Source organism: Pagrus major, chromosome 13 (genome assembly GCF_040436345.1).
Source record: "Pagrus major chromosome 13, Pma_NU_1.0".
Classification (NCBI taxonomy): Eukaryota; Metazoa; Chordata; class Actinopteri; order Spariformes; family Sparidae; genus Pagrus; species Pagrus major.
In genome coordinates, this window is record NC_133227.1 from 30795951 (window position 1) to 30812647 (window position 16697).

At 43.8% G+C, this 16697-nt stretch overlaps 1 protein-coding gene across 2 annotated transcripts in view; it reads right to left on the minus strand.

Annotated features, from left to right (window-relative positions):
• Positions 1–16697, minus strand: part of klf8 (Kruppel like factor 8) — a 71898-nt gene that overhangs the window by 21226 nt on the left and 33975 nt on the right. For both annotated transcript variants that reach the window (XM_073479276.1, XM_073479275.1), the window contains exon 2: positions 15364–15684. In XM_073479276.1, the coding sequence (XP_073335377.1) occupies positions 15364–15684 (321 nt within the window). The remainder of the gene's footprint in view (positions 1–15363; positions 15685–16697) is intronic.

Here is a 16697-nt window from a genome sequence, read left to right on the forward strand (position 1 = left end):
AGGATCCATCAGGTGAAGTCTATTACTGGTCAAACACAAACTCTGATCAGTGTTACACGTCTGCAGCATAAAGACGCAATGTTCAGGATGTGAGTATCAAGATGGGGAGAGGGACAAAGCTGTGTGGTTTATTAAAAATCTATTTTCTTTGCTTAATAAATGTGGTTCAACACTGAAGCTGGAGAACATCAGATATCGTTTATCAGATAAGTACAGAATGGTAAAAGTGACCCGCTGTGAAGAGCTCGCCACCTTCAAAAACACATTTTGTTGCACATTTAAATATCTTTTTCTTAATCCTCTCACTAACATTTTTTTTTATGTATTTATACGTTTTTATTGGATCATTAGATTCATTTTTCTGCTTACTGTGTGTGCTTCTCGTTGTTATTTAGTTTTTGATGCATTTTCCTAAATAATATGTGAGATTAAAGCTAATTATTGTTTGTTATTTTGTGAAGGAGGAACTCACCTGATGGCGTCTTGACTTCTCCTGACACGTCTCTTATCTCGTCATCGTCTGAATTTTATGCGATCTTATGTTTTTTAAAAATCACCGGGCAGATTCTCTCTTCTACGACGAGCCTGTCTAGTTTTGAACGTCTCATTTCCAACATTCATTCAAACATCACACAGTTATGCAAATCACAAACCGCACACTGATAACATGTTGCTCCCTGGAGTTTTAATCCGTTATCAGTCGATAATTCCTAATCTTTAAAATTCTTCTGAAACTATGGAAATGCAAACGGGGACTTTCAAAACAGACTTTTACTTCCTGGGTATTTGGTGGGAAAAGGGGCAGAAGTTGGTGCCCAGATGGAGCCAGAAGGAACCGAACAACAGACTGTAACTCTACACCTGCTGCACCCACTGCTGGAGAATCTGATCCTGTGTGGCAAAGTAAAAAAAAAAGTGGTCTAATAGGTTTTCAGTCAAAGTCACTGTTGTTGTTTCTTTCTACAGGACGAGATCAATAAGTCCCGAGGTGAGACAAACAACACTGTGTGTGTGTGTGTGTGTGTGTGTGTGTGTGTGTGTGTGTTAAAGGTGAAGGGGGAGGGAAGAAGGGGTGAGGAGGGAGGAGGGAGGCACCTTCAGTATTGATTTTCTGAGAGTGTTTAGGCATCAATGTCGTCTGTGATCAACACGGTTTACTTATGACTTTTTAGGGGACTGTGTGTGTGTGTGCGTGTGCGTGTGCGTGTGTGTGTGTGTGTGTGTGTGTGTGTGTGTGTGTGTGTGTGTGTGTGTGTCTCAGGCGGTGGAGGGTGAGGGCAGATATGGACGATAGAATGAAAACAGAGCAAAAACAACAGCTGGGGGAGATATTAACCATGAAGCACGCAGCCCCGCCCAGCACACACACACACACACACACACACACACACACACACACACACACACACACACACAGCTCCACCTCTTACACCCTGACCCACCCAATGAAACGCCGGCAGCCCCCCCACCCCACCCTGCAGCCTGCTCCTCTCTCTCTCTCTCTCTCTCTGGCTCACCCACCTGTTAGCTCACTGATAGCCGGCGCTAACGCTACCACACTGACTCTCATGTTACCTAACAGGAGTTGATTTCCTGGGTGCTCAGTAACGTGTTCGGCCACACAGATCGTCCTGACTGCAACCTTTAAAGCAAACTTTACTAAAGTTGTCACAACAGCTGTGAAGCTCACTGCAACTTCAAGTTTCCTGCAAATTAAAATAGAAATCCGCCTTCAGACGACCAAAAGCTGATGCTAATCACGACATATTTCACAATTCTGGCTGAGAATTTCTGGAAACACTAAAAAAATAAGTGAGTCTGAGCAGGAAGCAGGTGCAGGTGAACGGAGGAGTCCAATTAACAGCCCGACTGTCTTAATTATGCATCAGTGGCAAACAGCATCATGTCTGTTCACCTTGTAATTAATGCCAACACTGAACATGATTTAAATATGTAGGCGTAATTAGCAGACCATTACTGAACCGCTGTTTTTAGTGCAGCGCCAATTAGGAGCAACGTTAGTACTTAATGAGCCCGTCAATGTATAGGTGCTTCATGCAGCTATAGAAGAACTGTGATGTGTAAAAAGACGTGATAGATAGATAAATACCATGTTGTGAATAATAAGTGTCTGTAAGACGTAGAGCTCATTTCACCTGATCAGCACAGAGGGAGGAGATAATCAGTGAACTGCTCCTTTAACGATGAAATAAAAGTTGGAAATATTCAATAAATCGCTTGTTGCTCCTTTTCATGGCTACGTGCTGTACAACATGTGTTTTCAACTTCCTGGGCTGCTGTGCAACAAACATGTGATGCTACTGTTCACCTTTGTTTTCACTTCGATATAAATACTTTACATAACCGGGCTGAACTGGACTTGTTTGAAACCTGTCTGATTGTTTGTGCTGCTACGCCCCATCCACAGCAGCAGCAGCAGCTCCACGCCTTCTCCCTACAATGAAGTTATTAAATCACATGTCATCATAACTGACAGGCAGACAATAACACAATAAACGTTCCTCCATTGAGGATTTTGAGAATTAAACTGTAACTATAAACTTTTATTACCCATGAAATTCATCAGGTCAATCATCAGTTTCCTACGTTTCCCAGCATGCTTCCTGTGACCTTTGTAAGAATGTGCCTGAACTTGCTGAATCCAACTGTTGAATAATATGAGTCGGTGAAGACAGCGAGTTCACAGGAGTTCAGAGGTCAGACAAGTTTGAGAAAGCTCGTGACTGAACTGGTCCTCAGCTGACACGTCAGACTGACTCAAGCTACTACGCAATGACTCAGGGTCATAACAAACATCAACATACAAATTAATATATCTGTACGAACTCCTGACAACGTCTATTTAAAGTAAACTTTCCAGTAATTGAAGCCTGTCCTCCCTACAATCAGTTTCTTTTTTTCCCTTTTTCAGATGTAATGTCTCACAAAAAAAGAAATTCAGTGTTAAATGAGAAGCTCCTCAGGGACGAAGACGTCGGACTGAACGACGAGGAACTTACTGGCTTTTTGAAGAAAACATCAACGTGTCTTTCAATCCAACCATGAGTTCAAAATCATCACGTCACAAACGTCTTTGCTCGGTCATCGTGAATCTTTCAACACCAGAAACGCTCGTTAAAGACGACGTCGGCGCCTGCGACGCCTCAGCTTAACTCAGGAAACAGTCTGTTTGTGCTGGAACCAGGTGACTTTATCTCACCACAGGTGGCAGATTATTTCACTTGGTTTTAAAAACACCACATTTTTAGAGCTGAATGGACTAAATGACAGGATTTCTGCTGAGGTCAGACGACTTCAACTGCAGAATGCAAGAAAGTCCAGTACAGCTCTTTACTGCCGATGAACATGTCTGTTTCAGATGAACAACAGACTCTTTAAGGCTGTTCAGACCTGATATCAACATCCGTCCTGACTGATCCGATCACGAGTGGACCGCTCTCAGTACAGGTGTGAGCACGCATTTAAGATCTGATCAGTCAGACCACATTCAGACGAGATCTGAGCCGCATGTGACCACATTCAAGTGTGTACTCACATGTGAGAAGAAGAAGAAGCAACAACAACCACAGGAGCTGCAACATCACCAGACTCCCTTAACAAATCACACACTTTTGAGTGTTGCTGCATGAGAAGAAACTTTATAAATGTTTTGAATCACGATCTACAACGATTTCTGAATCATTGTCTCCTTCTTGTAAATTCAGCATTAAATGAAAACATGAAGTTGTTAGTTTCCTTGTAAAAAGTGTCAGTTTGTGGCAGCATGGCTGCACCAGCCTGTCTGCTTCTGTGTCTAAAGTGCTAAAGTCTGACCTGCCAACATTTAGCAGCTGTTTGAACACACTGTTTACACTGATTTCACCATTTACACTCAATTTATGAAAGAAGAAACATTTTATTGATGCTAAACATGTCACATTTTACAGATACACTAAACAGTAACCAGTATAGGCGACTTCTTTGTCCCCAGACTCCCTTAACAAATGTGTCAGTTTAGTGAGTTGTTGAGTTGGAGACACTTTATAAACTGTGTGAAACTCTGTCTCTGACTGATTCTGACTTATTTGTTCTTTCTTGTAAATTCGGCAAATGTTCTACATGAAGATATTTCTTTTTTTCTGTAAAAACATTGTAATATCCTCCAGTTATGTACGTGTTTATATGCACAGTGACATCCGATCACAAGTGGTCACATGTTAATGTCAGCTGTGAACTGATGGACTGAGAGCTGAACACTTGTGACCGGATCGCTCAGGGCGGATGATGATATCAGGTCTGAATTCCCCCTTAAAGACGCTTCACGATAATGATTATAAACTATACTATTATTATCTGCTGCGAGAAAAACTGTGACAAAGACAACATGATTTATCAGCTGACCCACTAAATGACCAGCATGAGTAAAAATACACACATGGTCGAGTCGTATCTGCTTCCTGTCCAATCAGAGCTGCTGTTTTTTTTACTTCCTGGAAGCTCTGGAGGAAGTGGGCTGCCAACAATGACATCATCATCCTGCACCAGCAGAGGGAGCTGCATCTGTCCACTATCTGCATCATCTTCATCGTCATCATCTTCATCATCATCATCTCTCTCTGCATCCCAAAAATTGTGAATGTGTCGTCGTTTCAATGGATTGAATGCTCAACCATGGACTCACACACACGTGCACACACACACACACACACACACACACACACTGACGAACACTCATGCTAGCAAAGCCCTCCTGGCAAAAGCACAGCAAACAGGCCTCTAACCTCTCATGTCTCATGCTCTCTCTCACACACACACACAGACACACACACACACACCTACACACACAGTGGGAGTAATGGAGTGTGTGTATACATGTGTGTGACTGTGTATGTGTGTGTGTTTTGTGGCCTGTCTTTGTGCATGAGTGCTCCTGTTTGCTGGAGGACAACTGCCTTGTTTATGTGCATACATCAGTGACACACACACGCACGCACACACACGCACACACACACACACACACATGCACAGAGGACCTCATTGTGTGTGTATCTGTGTATGTGTGTGTATAAGAGAGAGAGAGATTACAGGCCTATTCACTGTGCTGTGCTGGCAGGTATTCAGTGTGTGTGTGTGTGTGTGTGTGTGTGTGTGTGTGTGTGTGTGTGTGTGTGTGTGTGTGTGTGTGTGTGTGTTCGCCTTTGGCTGAAGCAGCGAGTTAGAGAGAGAGAGAGAGCGAGAGAGAGAGAGAGAGGCTGGTCTGGAAAGGTGGAGGAGGAAGAGGAGGAGAAGTGAAGAGGGAGGAGGAAGGGGGGGAGGGGTCAGGCTACACAGTCTTTTCGGCAACTCCCGCCAGAGCCGCGGTTGCCATGGTGACGGGGCGAGCGGAAGCAGAGCCTCCCTCGACATATCCTATTAGGGCGAGAGAGAGCGAGAGAGAGAAGTGTGAGAGTTTGAAAGAGAAAGTAGAAGAAGAAGAAGAAGAAGAGCGATGGCGGGAGAAAGATGAGATGAGACGAGATAAAGAGGTGTGTGTGTGTGTGTGTGTGTGTGTGTGTGTGCGTGTGTGTGTGTGTGTGCTGAAGACAGACAGGAAGTCGTCTGGTAACTTTTGCCAGGAAAAGTCATAACGAGGCCACGACATGACATTCGACCTCCTTCTGACAAACGCTCGTTAACCAACCGGCCTGTTTAATCACCGCCTCTTTTTTTTTCATCACGACATTTCTTCATCTCCTCATGTCTCCTCAACTTCCTCCAGCTGCCAACCTGCTCATGGGCAAGGCATTTCAACTCACACTGCTCAGTGGCCTTTATGGTCATCAATAGTCCCAACATGTCCTCTCAACTGGAGGTTCAAGGGAAACAGTCAGATATATCGATATGTACAGACTGTTTGACTCTGATATCGTATCAGTGTCGGCCTCAATAACTGCATGTCGGCACTAATCTTTAGATTTATGCAGGACCTTCAGGCAAACAAAGATCTGAGGACATCACCTCGTGCTTTAAGACACTGTGATGAGAATATTTGACTCTTCTGACAGTTTACAGACGAACTGTTCATCGACTGATTGGGATGCAGACTCATCGTTAGCTGCAGGCCTACTGTGTTCACTACAGACTGACTTTAATGGGACGTTATGAACTTATCAAGTAACATTTATTTTAAGATGACTGTTATTGAACTGATCGTGTAATGTTCGGCCACAGTATGATATATTATTTTTAAGATAGGGGCCGGTCGTATAAGTTTGTCTTCTTCCTGCTTCTGGTTAATTAATTATCTGAAAAACGAATGAACGAAATGGAAGAAACTGAAGTGTAGATGACACATATGTTGACTGCTTTCTAACTGAACACTGAGACTATCACCAGCTGGATCCAGCAGACTGTACATCTGGACGTTAGCTTTACATATTTCCTTGGGTGGACCTTTAAATTGTCCCTGCTGAGAAGTAAATACAGAAATATGACGATCTGAACAGAAGAACATTGTTCTGTGTGAACGGCAGCAGATTACATCTGATGGTTGGACAGAGCAGGAGCCGATCAGCAGTGAGGAAGGAGCCGTGCAATGTTTTAAATCTAGAGTAGATCTCCAGATTTAATCAATAATTTAACTATTAAATGAATCTCCACGCATTCTGATGATCGATTGATCGATTAGAGGAAATCTTCTGGTTTCTCTCCTCCTCGATGACAGTAGACTGAATATCTTTGAGTCATGGATATAACGAGACATTTGACGACGTCATCTCGAGCTTTGAGAAACACTGACTGACTTTATTCACCAACAGATCAATCAACACTAAACACGCTCGTTAGTTGCAGCTCTTACTTAGCGAGGTGTGCACAGAGCAGTCACCTTCTTCTGATGAAGTATTCTGAGTCTTAAAGCTGCAGTCAGTCCCTTTATATCTCAATCATCCTCTTGTGCTACTTTTTCTGTTTTGATATCTGTATTTTTTTTGCCGTACACTCTTGGATGTGTTTTGTCCTTGGTGGGCCACCGTACACAAAAGAGGTTGCAATTAATTTCTATAACAATCATCAATAAAACAATCCAGGCTGCTTTATTCTGAAAAATTACATCCTGTTCAAGCGAAGGACAAAAAGCCGGAACAGGCAAACAATCGGCTCTCTGGTTTGTTTACAGCGACGATGGAAACGAGTCTGATGTGAAAGAGACAACAGCTGATCGGAGCTGAACATTAAACGTGACGTGAGGCGTTTAAGTGTTTGTCGTCTCCCGGAGGACTGAATACCAGGAGGATCTGCTTCCTGGAGACTTTATCTGGGGACAGGAAACTCCACTCCCCTCTGTTCGAGGCAGCCACAGAGGTGTGGTCGGCACACACACGAGGACACACACACACACACACACACGGACACACACACACACACACACACGCACACACGCACGCACACCCTCTGCTTAATGATCCCTTACGCAATCCTACTCCACCCAGCCCCCACCCTTTACTAACCCAAACCATGCCACAACACAACACAACACAACACACACACACACACACACACACATATACCAGACCCCTCCCCCACCTCCCCAAACCTCACAGCCTCATGTGAACACACACACATAATTCTGCTTTTACTCTGAAATATAAAATGCTTCTCAATCAGCCAATCAGGGTTCATTTTATATTAATTTGGCTTTTGTGGGGTCAAATTACGTCTCTGCACCCGACGCTTCAGCCTGGTGACAGCGTCTGTACATCACTTCCTCCATTCAGCAAAACTGATGATCAACTGAGACGATCAATAGAAAGGAATCAGTGGAAACGTGACAAATAAACGGCCTCAAAACGACGTGTAAACATGTTCTTCCTGCAACGTTTTATATAAAAGGCTGATATAAACTTTATATTCAGAAAAGTTTTGAGGCACAGAATTGTGCATTTAATTTATATAAATATTTGATCATTGCTGAGTCAAAGAAATGTGAATAAAGCACATTTTTATACATCATTTTAACAGCATTTATAACTTTTTTTAAAAGTCAACAACCCGCCATTAAGTGTGACGTGTTTCTCTGTTCCTGTTGAGGGGTACTGTGGTACTGTTGTGTGTTTTCGTCATATAATTATTTGATTATTTGACATAATTCTGCTAAATTAAAGCCTGTTGGTGAATCAAAGTGGTATATATGAATATGAAACCCTGAGGAACTTGAGGAAGCTAGTTTTGTGTAATAAGTCGTGCCGAAGCACTTGGTCCAGAGTTCATAGAGCCGCAGGCGTCATGAGTTTGGCTTCTTCACCACTGAGAGGAGATTTATAACCTCCTTACAAAAAAAGCTTGTTGGCTGATGACTGAGCAGCTAATTCTTCATGACCTTCAGTACAAGTCTGGGCACGTCTGGTGCAACTATGTGTCTGATTCCTTGGAAAGATGAGTTTGTCAATTATGCCAATTTGTAGGTTGGAACAAAATACAACAGCATCAGCTGAACGAGTGAGTAATGGAAATGTGTGCCAAGGCAAACCTGATGTTTATCTGTAAGTGTGGGATCATTCCTTATTTTTAACCTTGCTGCAAATCAAACATCAATCTGGCAAAAAAGCATCTGAATCTGTTGTTCTCGGTTCATTAAAAACAACCGATAAAGACAGAAAAGTGAAAACTCAACACACTGACGCCAACAAAATGTAAATGACCTTCTTTCATCAGCTAAAATTAGTCTTACAGGGTGAATCATATTTCATTGATCAGCCGCTGCAGGTTAAAGGTGTTTTGTGAGGTGATTTGTCGGTTGCTGTTTGGTGACACGCCAATATTCAAAGGTGCAATCAGCAATTTCAGAAGAAGATACTTAATTGTTAAGAATCATTCCCAGGTTGTCAAATACAAAAGCCAAAACCACAGTTTCAACATGTATAAGCGTGAAACTACTCGATGTTTTTAACTACTCGATGTTTTGAAGTTGCAACAGAACAAACGTTATCTTTATCTATGCTGCCGATTAGATCGACTCTGCAGAAGCTGCATTCTGGTGCTGTGGAGGTTTAGAGGTTAGGCCTCAACCATAACAACACACATCTAGACCCAATGTTCAACCAAACTTTAACCTAAATGAAGACAAACCACCACTGACGACACACGAAGAGACGTTCAGAAACACTGAAACCTCTGTTTGGCCCCATTTTGTAAAAGTTTGTCGTGACCTTGTTCAGCCTCTTGTTTCCTGGTCTCCCCTCACAGCTCGCTCTCTGTCAGACCTCACATCTAAACAGAACTGACTCGACCCGATCATGTGACGTCGGAGCACAATTTTTACATGATGTTGCTAAAAATCTGACTTAAAAGCACTTTGGAAGGTAACACAAACGTCCTCATATCGTTCAGATGAAGAACAGCTGGTTTCCTGTCCTGCGTGTGACTTCCCTCTTAACTTCTCCTCCCATCTCCACTCACAAACAGAACCACTCCCTGCTGACAGAGCCAAGCCCACATTCTCACATACCATCACAAATGCAAATCTAAGTCAGTATTCAGCATTAATGATGACCTGGACTGGAATATTTCTGGGATTGTCAGTTCAATGACGACAAGATTTGCTCTGTAGCTTCAGCTAACGGCCTGAAACTGCAGTCTGTCATGTTTGACAGGTAACTAACAAGCATTCAACATGACAGGAAGTCCAACTGAGAACATGTTTCATGCTGGATCTGACTGAAGACAGAACTCTACTCCTGTCGGACCAAATCGCTGTCATTACAGTAAATTTTACCCTGAGAGCCTCCATGTTGATTTCCAGCGGCTGCAGGACTTGAGAGGACTTGTTTTTCTGCCGCCCGAGGAGGTGAAGGCGGTGAACAGGGAGAGGTGAACTCCTCAGGTGGATGTTCCTGCAATATTCACCTCAAATAGTCTGATTCATTCTATAATTCCTGAATTTAGAGGTCATGCACTAAAATCACTTAGACTCAACTTACATGTACAAATATAAAAATCTGTTTTGAAATATCAAAACTCAAAAGCTAATTTTGGATGATGCAATGTGCCGATCATACTGTAAAATAAATGTTTAAGTTTCACTTTGTTGTACATTGTGATCAAATAAGGACTCTTCAATAATTTAACAGATATCTGTCAATCACAAACAAATCTATGGAAAACAAAAGGACAAATACGTCTTTTATTGTTAACTGTCACAAATTGTATCTAATCTTATAATCTTGTAATTAAAGTATTAAACTTGAACTGTAATATCTAGACTTCACATCTGACAGTGTCCGCCTCAACACACGAGTCAAGTCAACATTTTTAGCAGAATATTATGACATCATTGCATTTAACCTTTGACCTTTTGGATTACCAGGTGTCATAACTTCACCATTCTAACCAAATAAACATTTGTGTAAAATCGTATCCTAATTATCGTATTAATTCTTGAGTTTGGGCCTTTGACCTTTGACCTCTGGCATTTTTGAAATACTGCTTTCACAAGAAGGGGACGGACGGACGGACGGACAACCCGAAAAACATAATGCCTCCAGTCACCACTGCTGCCGGCACGGAGGCAAAAAATGGTAAATTTGATAAATTATAAATAAATACATTTTAGGGGCGTTTATAGTTACAGATGTGTCACCTCATCTTACATTCAACATCTAAAGTCACAGTGTGTTTTTGTAACTTCCTTGATATGTTCATGCATTTCAAAAATACAGGAAATGTCCGTAAAATAAACAGGAAAAAGTCTGAAATTACACATTTTTACAGTGTATTCTTCAAAGTGCATGCTAACATGTTAGCATGGTGCACAGATGGTCATGTGTTCTCACTGTATGTTATACCTTCTCACTTGATTTTATGGCCACAGTTAAACAAACATCTCTTCACCTGCCCCTCAGTTTCTCTATAAAGGCCTGTTAGCGTCGTTAGCATTCCTCATGAAAACCAAAGGGAACAGTTAGCCTCAGTGTTGCTCTCCTTGCTGCTGGCTGCACGGAGCCGACAACATGATGAAAAACAGGGAAAAAAAACATCTGAGAGCTCAGAGGAGGACAAAATGGATGGCAGTCATAATCCTGCAGTGCAGCCTTTCCTTATCTGACGTCCACACCCTCTCCACCTCCACCTCTTTACAGTCCATCCTATCTCCCCTCTCTCCATCTGCACCCTTTCCTCGCTGCCAGTTAGTTTCTCTTCTCTCTCCTTTCCCACAGCGTCCTCTCTTCATACCTCACCCTCACAACATCCTCCCCTCCTCCCTCAGTATGGTGGCTGCTGTAGCGTGCCTGTGACTCCGTCAGGCTTCACCTTATCATTACCGCTCACGCCCTTTATTCTATAGCGTCTTCTGTCGCCGATTATAACAGGGTGCATGGACCTACCCATCAACTAAACACTGAGGTTAGACATGTCAAAGGTGTAGCAACATGCCTACGCTGCTCACCTGTAAGCAAACACTCCCAACGTAAATATTGCTTATGATTATATTTAATTGGCATTAAGTCTAGCCACAGTGTCGCTAATCAGGACGGGAAGCTACAACCACAGTCCTCAATATGAGCTGTGATAAGTAGGTCTGTCTCTTCTAATAGTCATGAGCCGGCCAGTCAAACATTCATCAGTGAAACCTCCCGTCATCACCATCATCACTTATTGACAGCTCCTTTCATCCAGGACAAACCCTCAGCCACATGTTAGCTCTGAATGTTTTCTGCTGCTGTCAGAAGTTTGTTTACATCCAAACATGCATGAAAACAGGCCGAGATTTAAAACCGGAGATCAATTCGTCTTAACTATGAAGCATTTATGTTGGACGTAAGTGCCTGCCAAACAAATGTAATACATGAAAGATGTCAGGGAATTTATGGGCACTCTGAGATTTCAGTGATGTCAGCCACATAAAACTAAAACAGCTCCAAAAATTAGCATCAAAGTCCAAAATACAGCAGCACACAGAACCAGGAACTGAAAATCTGGAACACTGTGCTGAGAACAGACTGATCCTACAAAGAGGAAACTAAAATATAAAGACATTACAGACAGAAGACGACGACAAGAAGACAACAAAGAAGATGATGCAGCAATCTGCACAGTAACTAAAGGTGAGTAAATGTAATAGAGTAAAAAATACAACATTTTCCTCCAAAATGTAGAAGAGTGGAAGTGTAAATTAACAGAAAATGGAAATACTCCAGTGAAGTACTTCAAAATAGTACTTAGGTACAGTACATGAGTAAATGTACTTAGTTACATTCCATCCCTGTTTATCTGACATGAAACATATTATGTTTCTGTAGCAACTTCAAATTAAACTCTTCTTGTATGAAATGTTCGTGCATGACATGCAGCTTCCTCTGGAGCCACAAAAGGCTTCGTACTAGTTTCTTCACATGTGCAGCAGTGCTCCCTGTTAACAGTTACCATTTAAAGGCTCAGACTGTTAAATCCTCTGAGACTTGAACATCTCAGATAACATAAATTCATGTGTAAAAAAAGAGGAGTCGACCTACAGATGCGGGCCCTCCCCCGCCTCAGAGAAACTCCCTGCTTCACTGTAGATCGTGAGGAAAAAGCTCCACGCTCTAATTTAGTTTCATGTATCAGCAGACGGTCTGACCGAAATAGTACCATCCTGAGAAATCAAACCGCCGGGGCATTACGGCGACGCGCAGGCTAACCCCAGCAGGAGGAGATTTTCCTCTCTTGTCAGGGCGCCTCGGTGCTGCCGTGACCTCTGACCTCTTCACCGTTTGCTCCACAGAGCTTGTTCTCCCGATGTTCTCCCTGGAAGTCACTCAGGATTAAAACAAACCAAAGGTCAGCGCGGCCGCTCGAAGTCCAAACACAGCGAAAGTCAACACGCTGTGAGAGCAATTAAGTGTTTGGTCACGTCATCAGAGCAGAACGACTCGTCATCATCGTTATAATGTCTCGTTACACATCCATCCATCTACTGCTGCTGCAGAGTCCGTTATAAGGAGATAAATGCTTTGCTCAAAGGCTCCAGTCAGTCACTGTACCTCTCCAGACATGTCCTGCTGAACCCGCTGAATCATCTCTAATGCCAACATCTAGTCTAATGAATGAATCATTCATCAAGCAAGAGTTTCTTTAGGATTTGAACTGTTCGCCAAACTAACAAAGTTATTTTAAGACATCAACCTCAACTCTGAAAAACTGAGGAAGGTATTTTCATTATTGTCAAACATTTGTTAATGGAAGAAAATCAATCAACTGTTAGCTTTTCTTTCTAATATGAACAACCAACATCAGTTCTGTCAGAAGAAGAAGACGAAGACGAAGACGAAGAAGACGAAGAAGACGAAGAAGAAAGAGGAAGAAACCTACGCCGCTTCAACTTTTCTACATCTCAAGAAAACTAAAAGCATCAGAAACTCATGACCTTCATCACAACCATCATCAGACTCCTCCTCCTCTTCCTCACAAACACACCATCATAGCAGCTTCTGCTTGATCCAACCCTCTGAACGTTCCTCCACTCCTCCACCTTCAGATCTCCATCTATCATCACATCATCAACCAAACACAATTTCCATTTCCCTCAGCCCGCCCACCTTCACTTCCTCCAAACCAAACACAAACTAAAAAGATTCCCGCTAATTCTTACTAAGTTTGTAAAGTGGAACGAGGACTAACGACTAACGTGCCGCTGCTGCTGTGTCGGTGGGATGACTGATCACAAACCTGCAGTCAAATAAACTTAAAATCGAAAAGACATCGCTCCGTATGAGAACAGGTGTGAGACGACTGCTCGCATGTCAGTTTGTCTGTTAATCTGAATTTCATGTTCAATAACAGATAATAACAAGCACAGCTCCGTGAATAAGACGAGGAAACAGAAAGTCAGCGCTGACCTTTCATCAGACTGCTGTCACAGGTAAATAAATACCTGGGAGTTGTCGTTCACAAAGAGCACACACTCCTATAAACCGCAGCGTGAGCCTGTACGAACACATTTACTCAGGAGGGAAATCAGAAGCTGTCCTCTGACATGTTTACACTGAAGACTGAACACAAAGACAACAGCTGGCGGCCAACTAGCATCACCAGCACCTGTGTGAGAGGACAGAACCCTCCACACCACTCACACTAATACAGTCACTTGTAATGGACAACATGTCTGAACTGCCGATCAGAGTGATTTCTCTCATCGATGGGCTCTGCTGTCCATTCATGAAGGGTGACTAGTGCCAACGTGGCCGGACACAAAAACAAGAGCCAGCGACGCTCAGCGACGACCCGACAGGACTCTTAGTTCTGACCCATTACAACACTGCATGTTTAAAGCCTCCTCATTCATCCAAATGGGGCCACTGCATCAACACATCAGGGATCCAACATGAAGGGATTTAGGAAAAAAACCTGAACCTGTCTCAACTTTAGCTCCAATAAAAAGAGACATCACCCAGCAGGTGATCACGGCAGTAAAATGATGCTGCTGATTACTTCCCAGAGTTTTAAAGTCCTTCAGAAGCTGATGTGCAGAGTTGAGGCGTCTGCTAAACCTTCAAACACAATAATCTGCAACACAAACTGGACTTCTCTCGTACGATATCTCTTCATCTCACTGGTACCTGAAACACCACACGACCACAGAGCGGTTTTGTTCTGCACCGCCACCTAAACCCTGATCAGATAAAATGTCTTGATCCACGAACAAAAACCTCAAACATCAGTTTATCACAGCTTTGATTTGTCTGTAGAAAAAGATTCAAGAGTCAAAGACGTTGGAAAAGTCCACTTCTGAGTGTCCTTCTCGTTTTGTCCATCATATCAGTTATGATGAGCAGTCAGATGATCCAGCAGGTTGTAAACAAGCTGAGAACATCTGAAGTGTCGGTGACGATGCCTCCTCACACAGGAAACTGTGAGCACGTTGGGTCATGTGGGGCTCGTCATCAAAGAAAGTCAGCATATAAACTGTGATGGAAGTTTAAAAACCAACAGTTCGTGAAATAATTTTACTCTTCCTTTTTTCTTCCAAACACTCTGGACTTCCCCTGAGGTTTGTTTACGACCTGTCCGATCAGCTGACCGCTCCTGTTACCTGTGATCAGCCTTCAGCGTACAAACTTCCTGTTTTAAGTGAGCCATGTTTGCTGTTCATCCTTAAATAAAAGAGTAAATCTTTGACACACTCATACTCAGCTCATCTCCGACTCATTTGTTGTGCTCCTCCTGTCAGATTTAATCTCTCGTGTGTTCAGCGTGAACTCGACCTGATCAAACTCGTCTGATCAGGATCGAATCTGCAGCCACACCCGCCCACACCCACCTGACTCTCCTCCACCCATCTGTCCACCCACAGCTGCTCCACCCTCCTCTGATCAATCAACCAATCACCTCCCTCCTGCCCCTCCTCACCGTGCACTCCATCTCCTCTGGCTCCGGTTTGATCTGTACAGAGGGCATGTCTGCCTCGCCCTCCTCCTCCTCCTCCTTCTTCTTCACCGACTGTGTCGCCACTTCCTCTCGCTCCTCCTCGCCTGCTTCCTCCTCGTCCTCCTCCTGCGTCGGCCGAGGCCTGGTCGCCGGCTCCTCCTCCTTCTCCTCCTCCTCTGGTGGCGGCGATGACGATGGCGGCGGCGGTTGCTGCTGTTGGGTCAGGGCGCTCTGCTTGGCCGAGCTCCTCTGCTTCTTCTGGGCGCCGCCGGCACTCTTCTTCTGCTTAGGAGTCGACTGGCACTGAGGAGGAGAAGAAGAGGAGAAGGTAAGAAGAGAGGAGGTGATGAGGAGGGTAGCTGAGGAGAAAAAAGGGGGGGAGGGGGAAGGAAAGGGTGAGAACAATTTAGGGAAGAAAAGCCGAAACTTCCAGACCAGGGGGGAGAGGCTGGAGGGAGGGGATCTGTTAAAGGATTTGAAGAAGGAATGAGGAGTGAAGGGGGGCAGGGGAGGGGAGGAGAGGAAGAGGAAGAAGAGGAGGAGAGATAAGAGGAGGAAGAGGAGGAGGAAGACAGGTAGGGGAGGAAGCAAGACAGGAAGTGGCAGGCTAGAGTTAGGAGGGGGGAAAAAACACATGACAACAAGAATTACCTCTGCTCTACAAGCTGCTAAAGAAAAGCCCCTCGGAAAAATCTGCCAGGAGGGGGGGTTAAAACACACACACACAGACACAGACACACACACACACACACACACACACACACAGACACACACACACTGTTTGAGAAAAGATAGAAAATTAAAGACAGAGAGGAGGCAGAGAGACAAAGGCCTGATCCTGAGGCTGCCACTGAGGGAATGAGAGCGAAAGAGAAATAACAGAGACTCAGAGAGAGCAGGGAGGAGTAGCCGTGAACTGACCCCTCCCTCTCTTTCAGCGGCAGGCAGGCCGACACACCCTTTTCTGGAAGCCAAGAGACACACACGCACACACACACACACACACACTCAAAGAGAGAGAGAGAGAGGTGTGGGGAGTGCCGAGGCAGAGAGACTCAACACACACACACACACACACACACACACACACACACACACACCCCTTCTCTTCTTCTTCTTCTGTCTCCATTTTCTCTGCGTGTCCACTTCCTCTCTCTCACATTTAAATGGACTTGTACTGCGACAAATCAAACAGTAGAGGAAACTCTGACCCGTATTATCAGACGAGCGAGCAGCGCTGAAACATTTCTAAACATGTAAATCATCTACTTGACGGTTTCCTGTGGATGTCGAGCTTTAACTGACAATACATACGA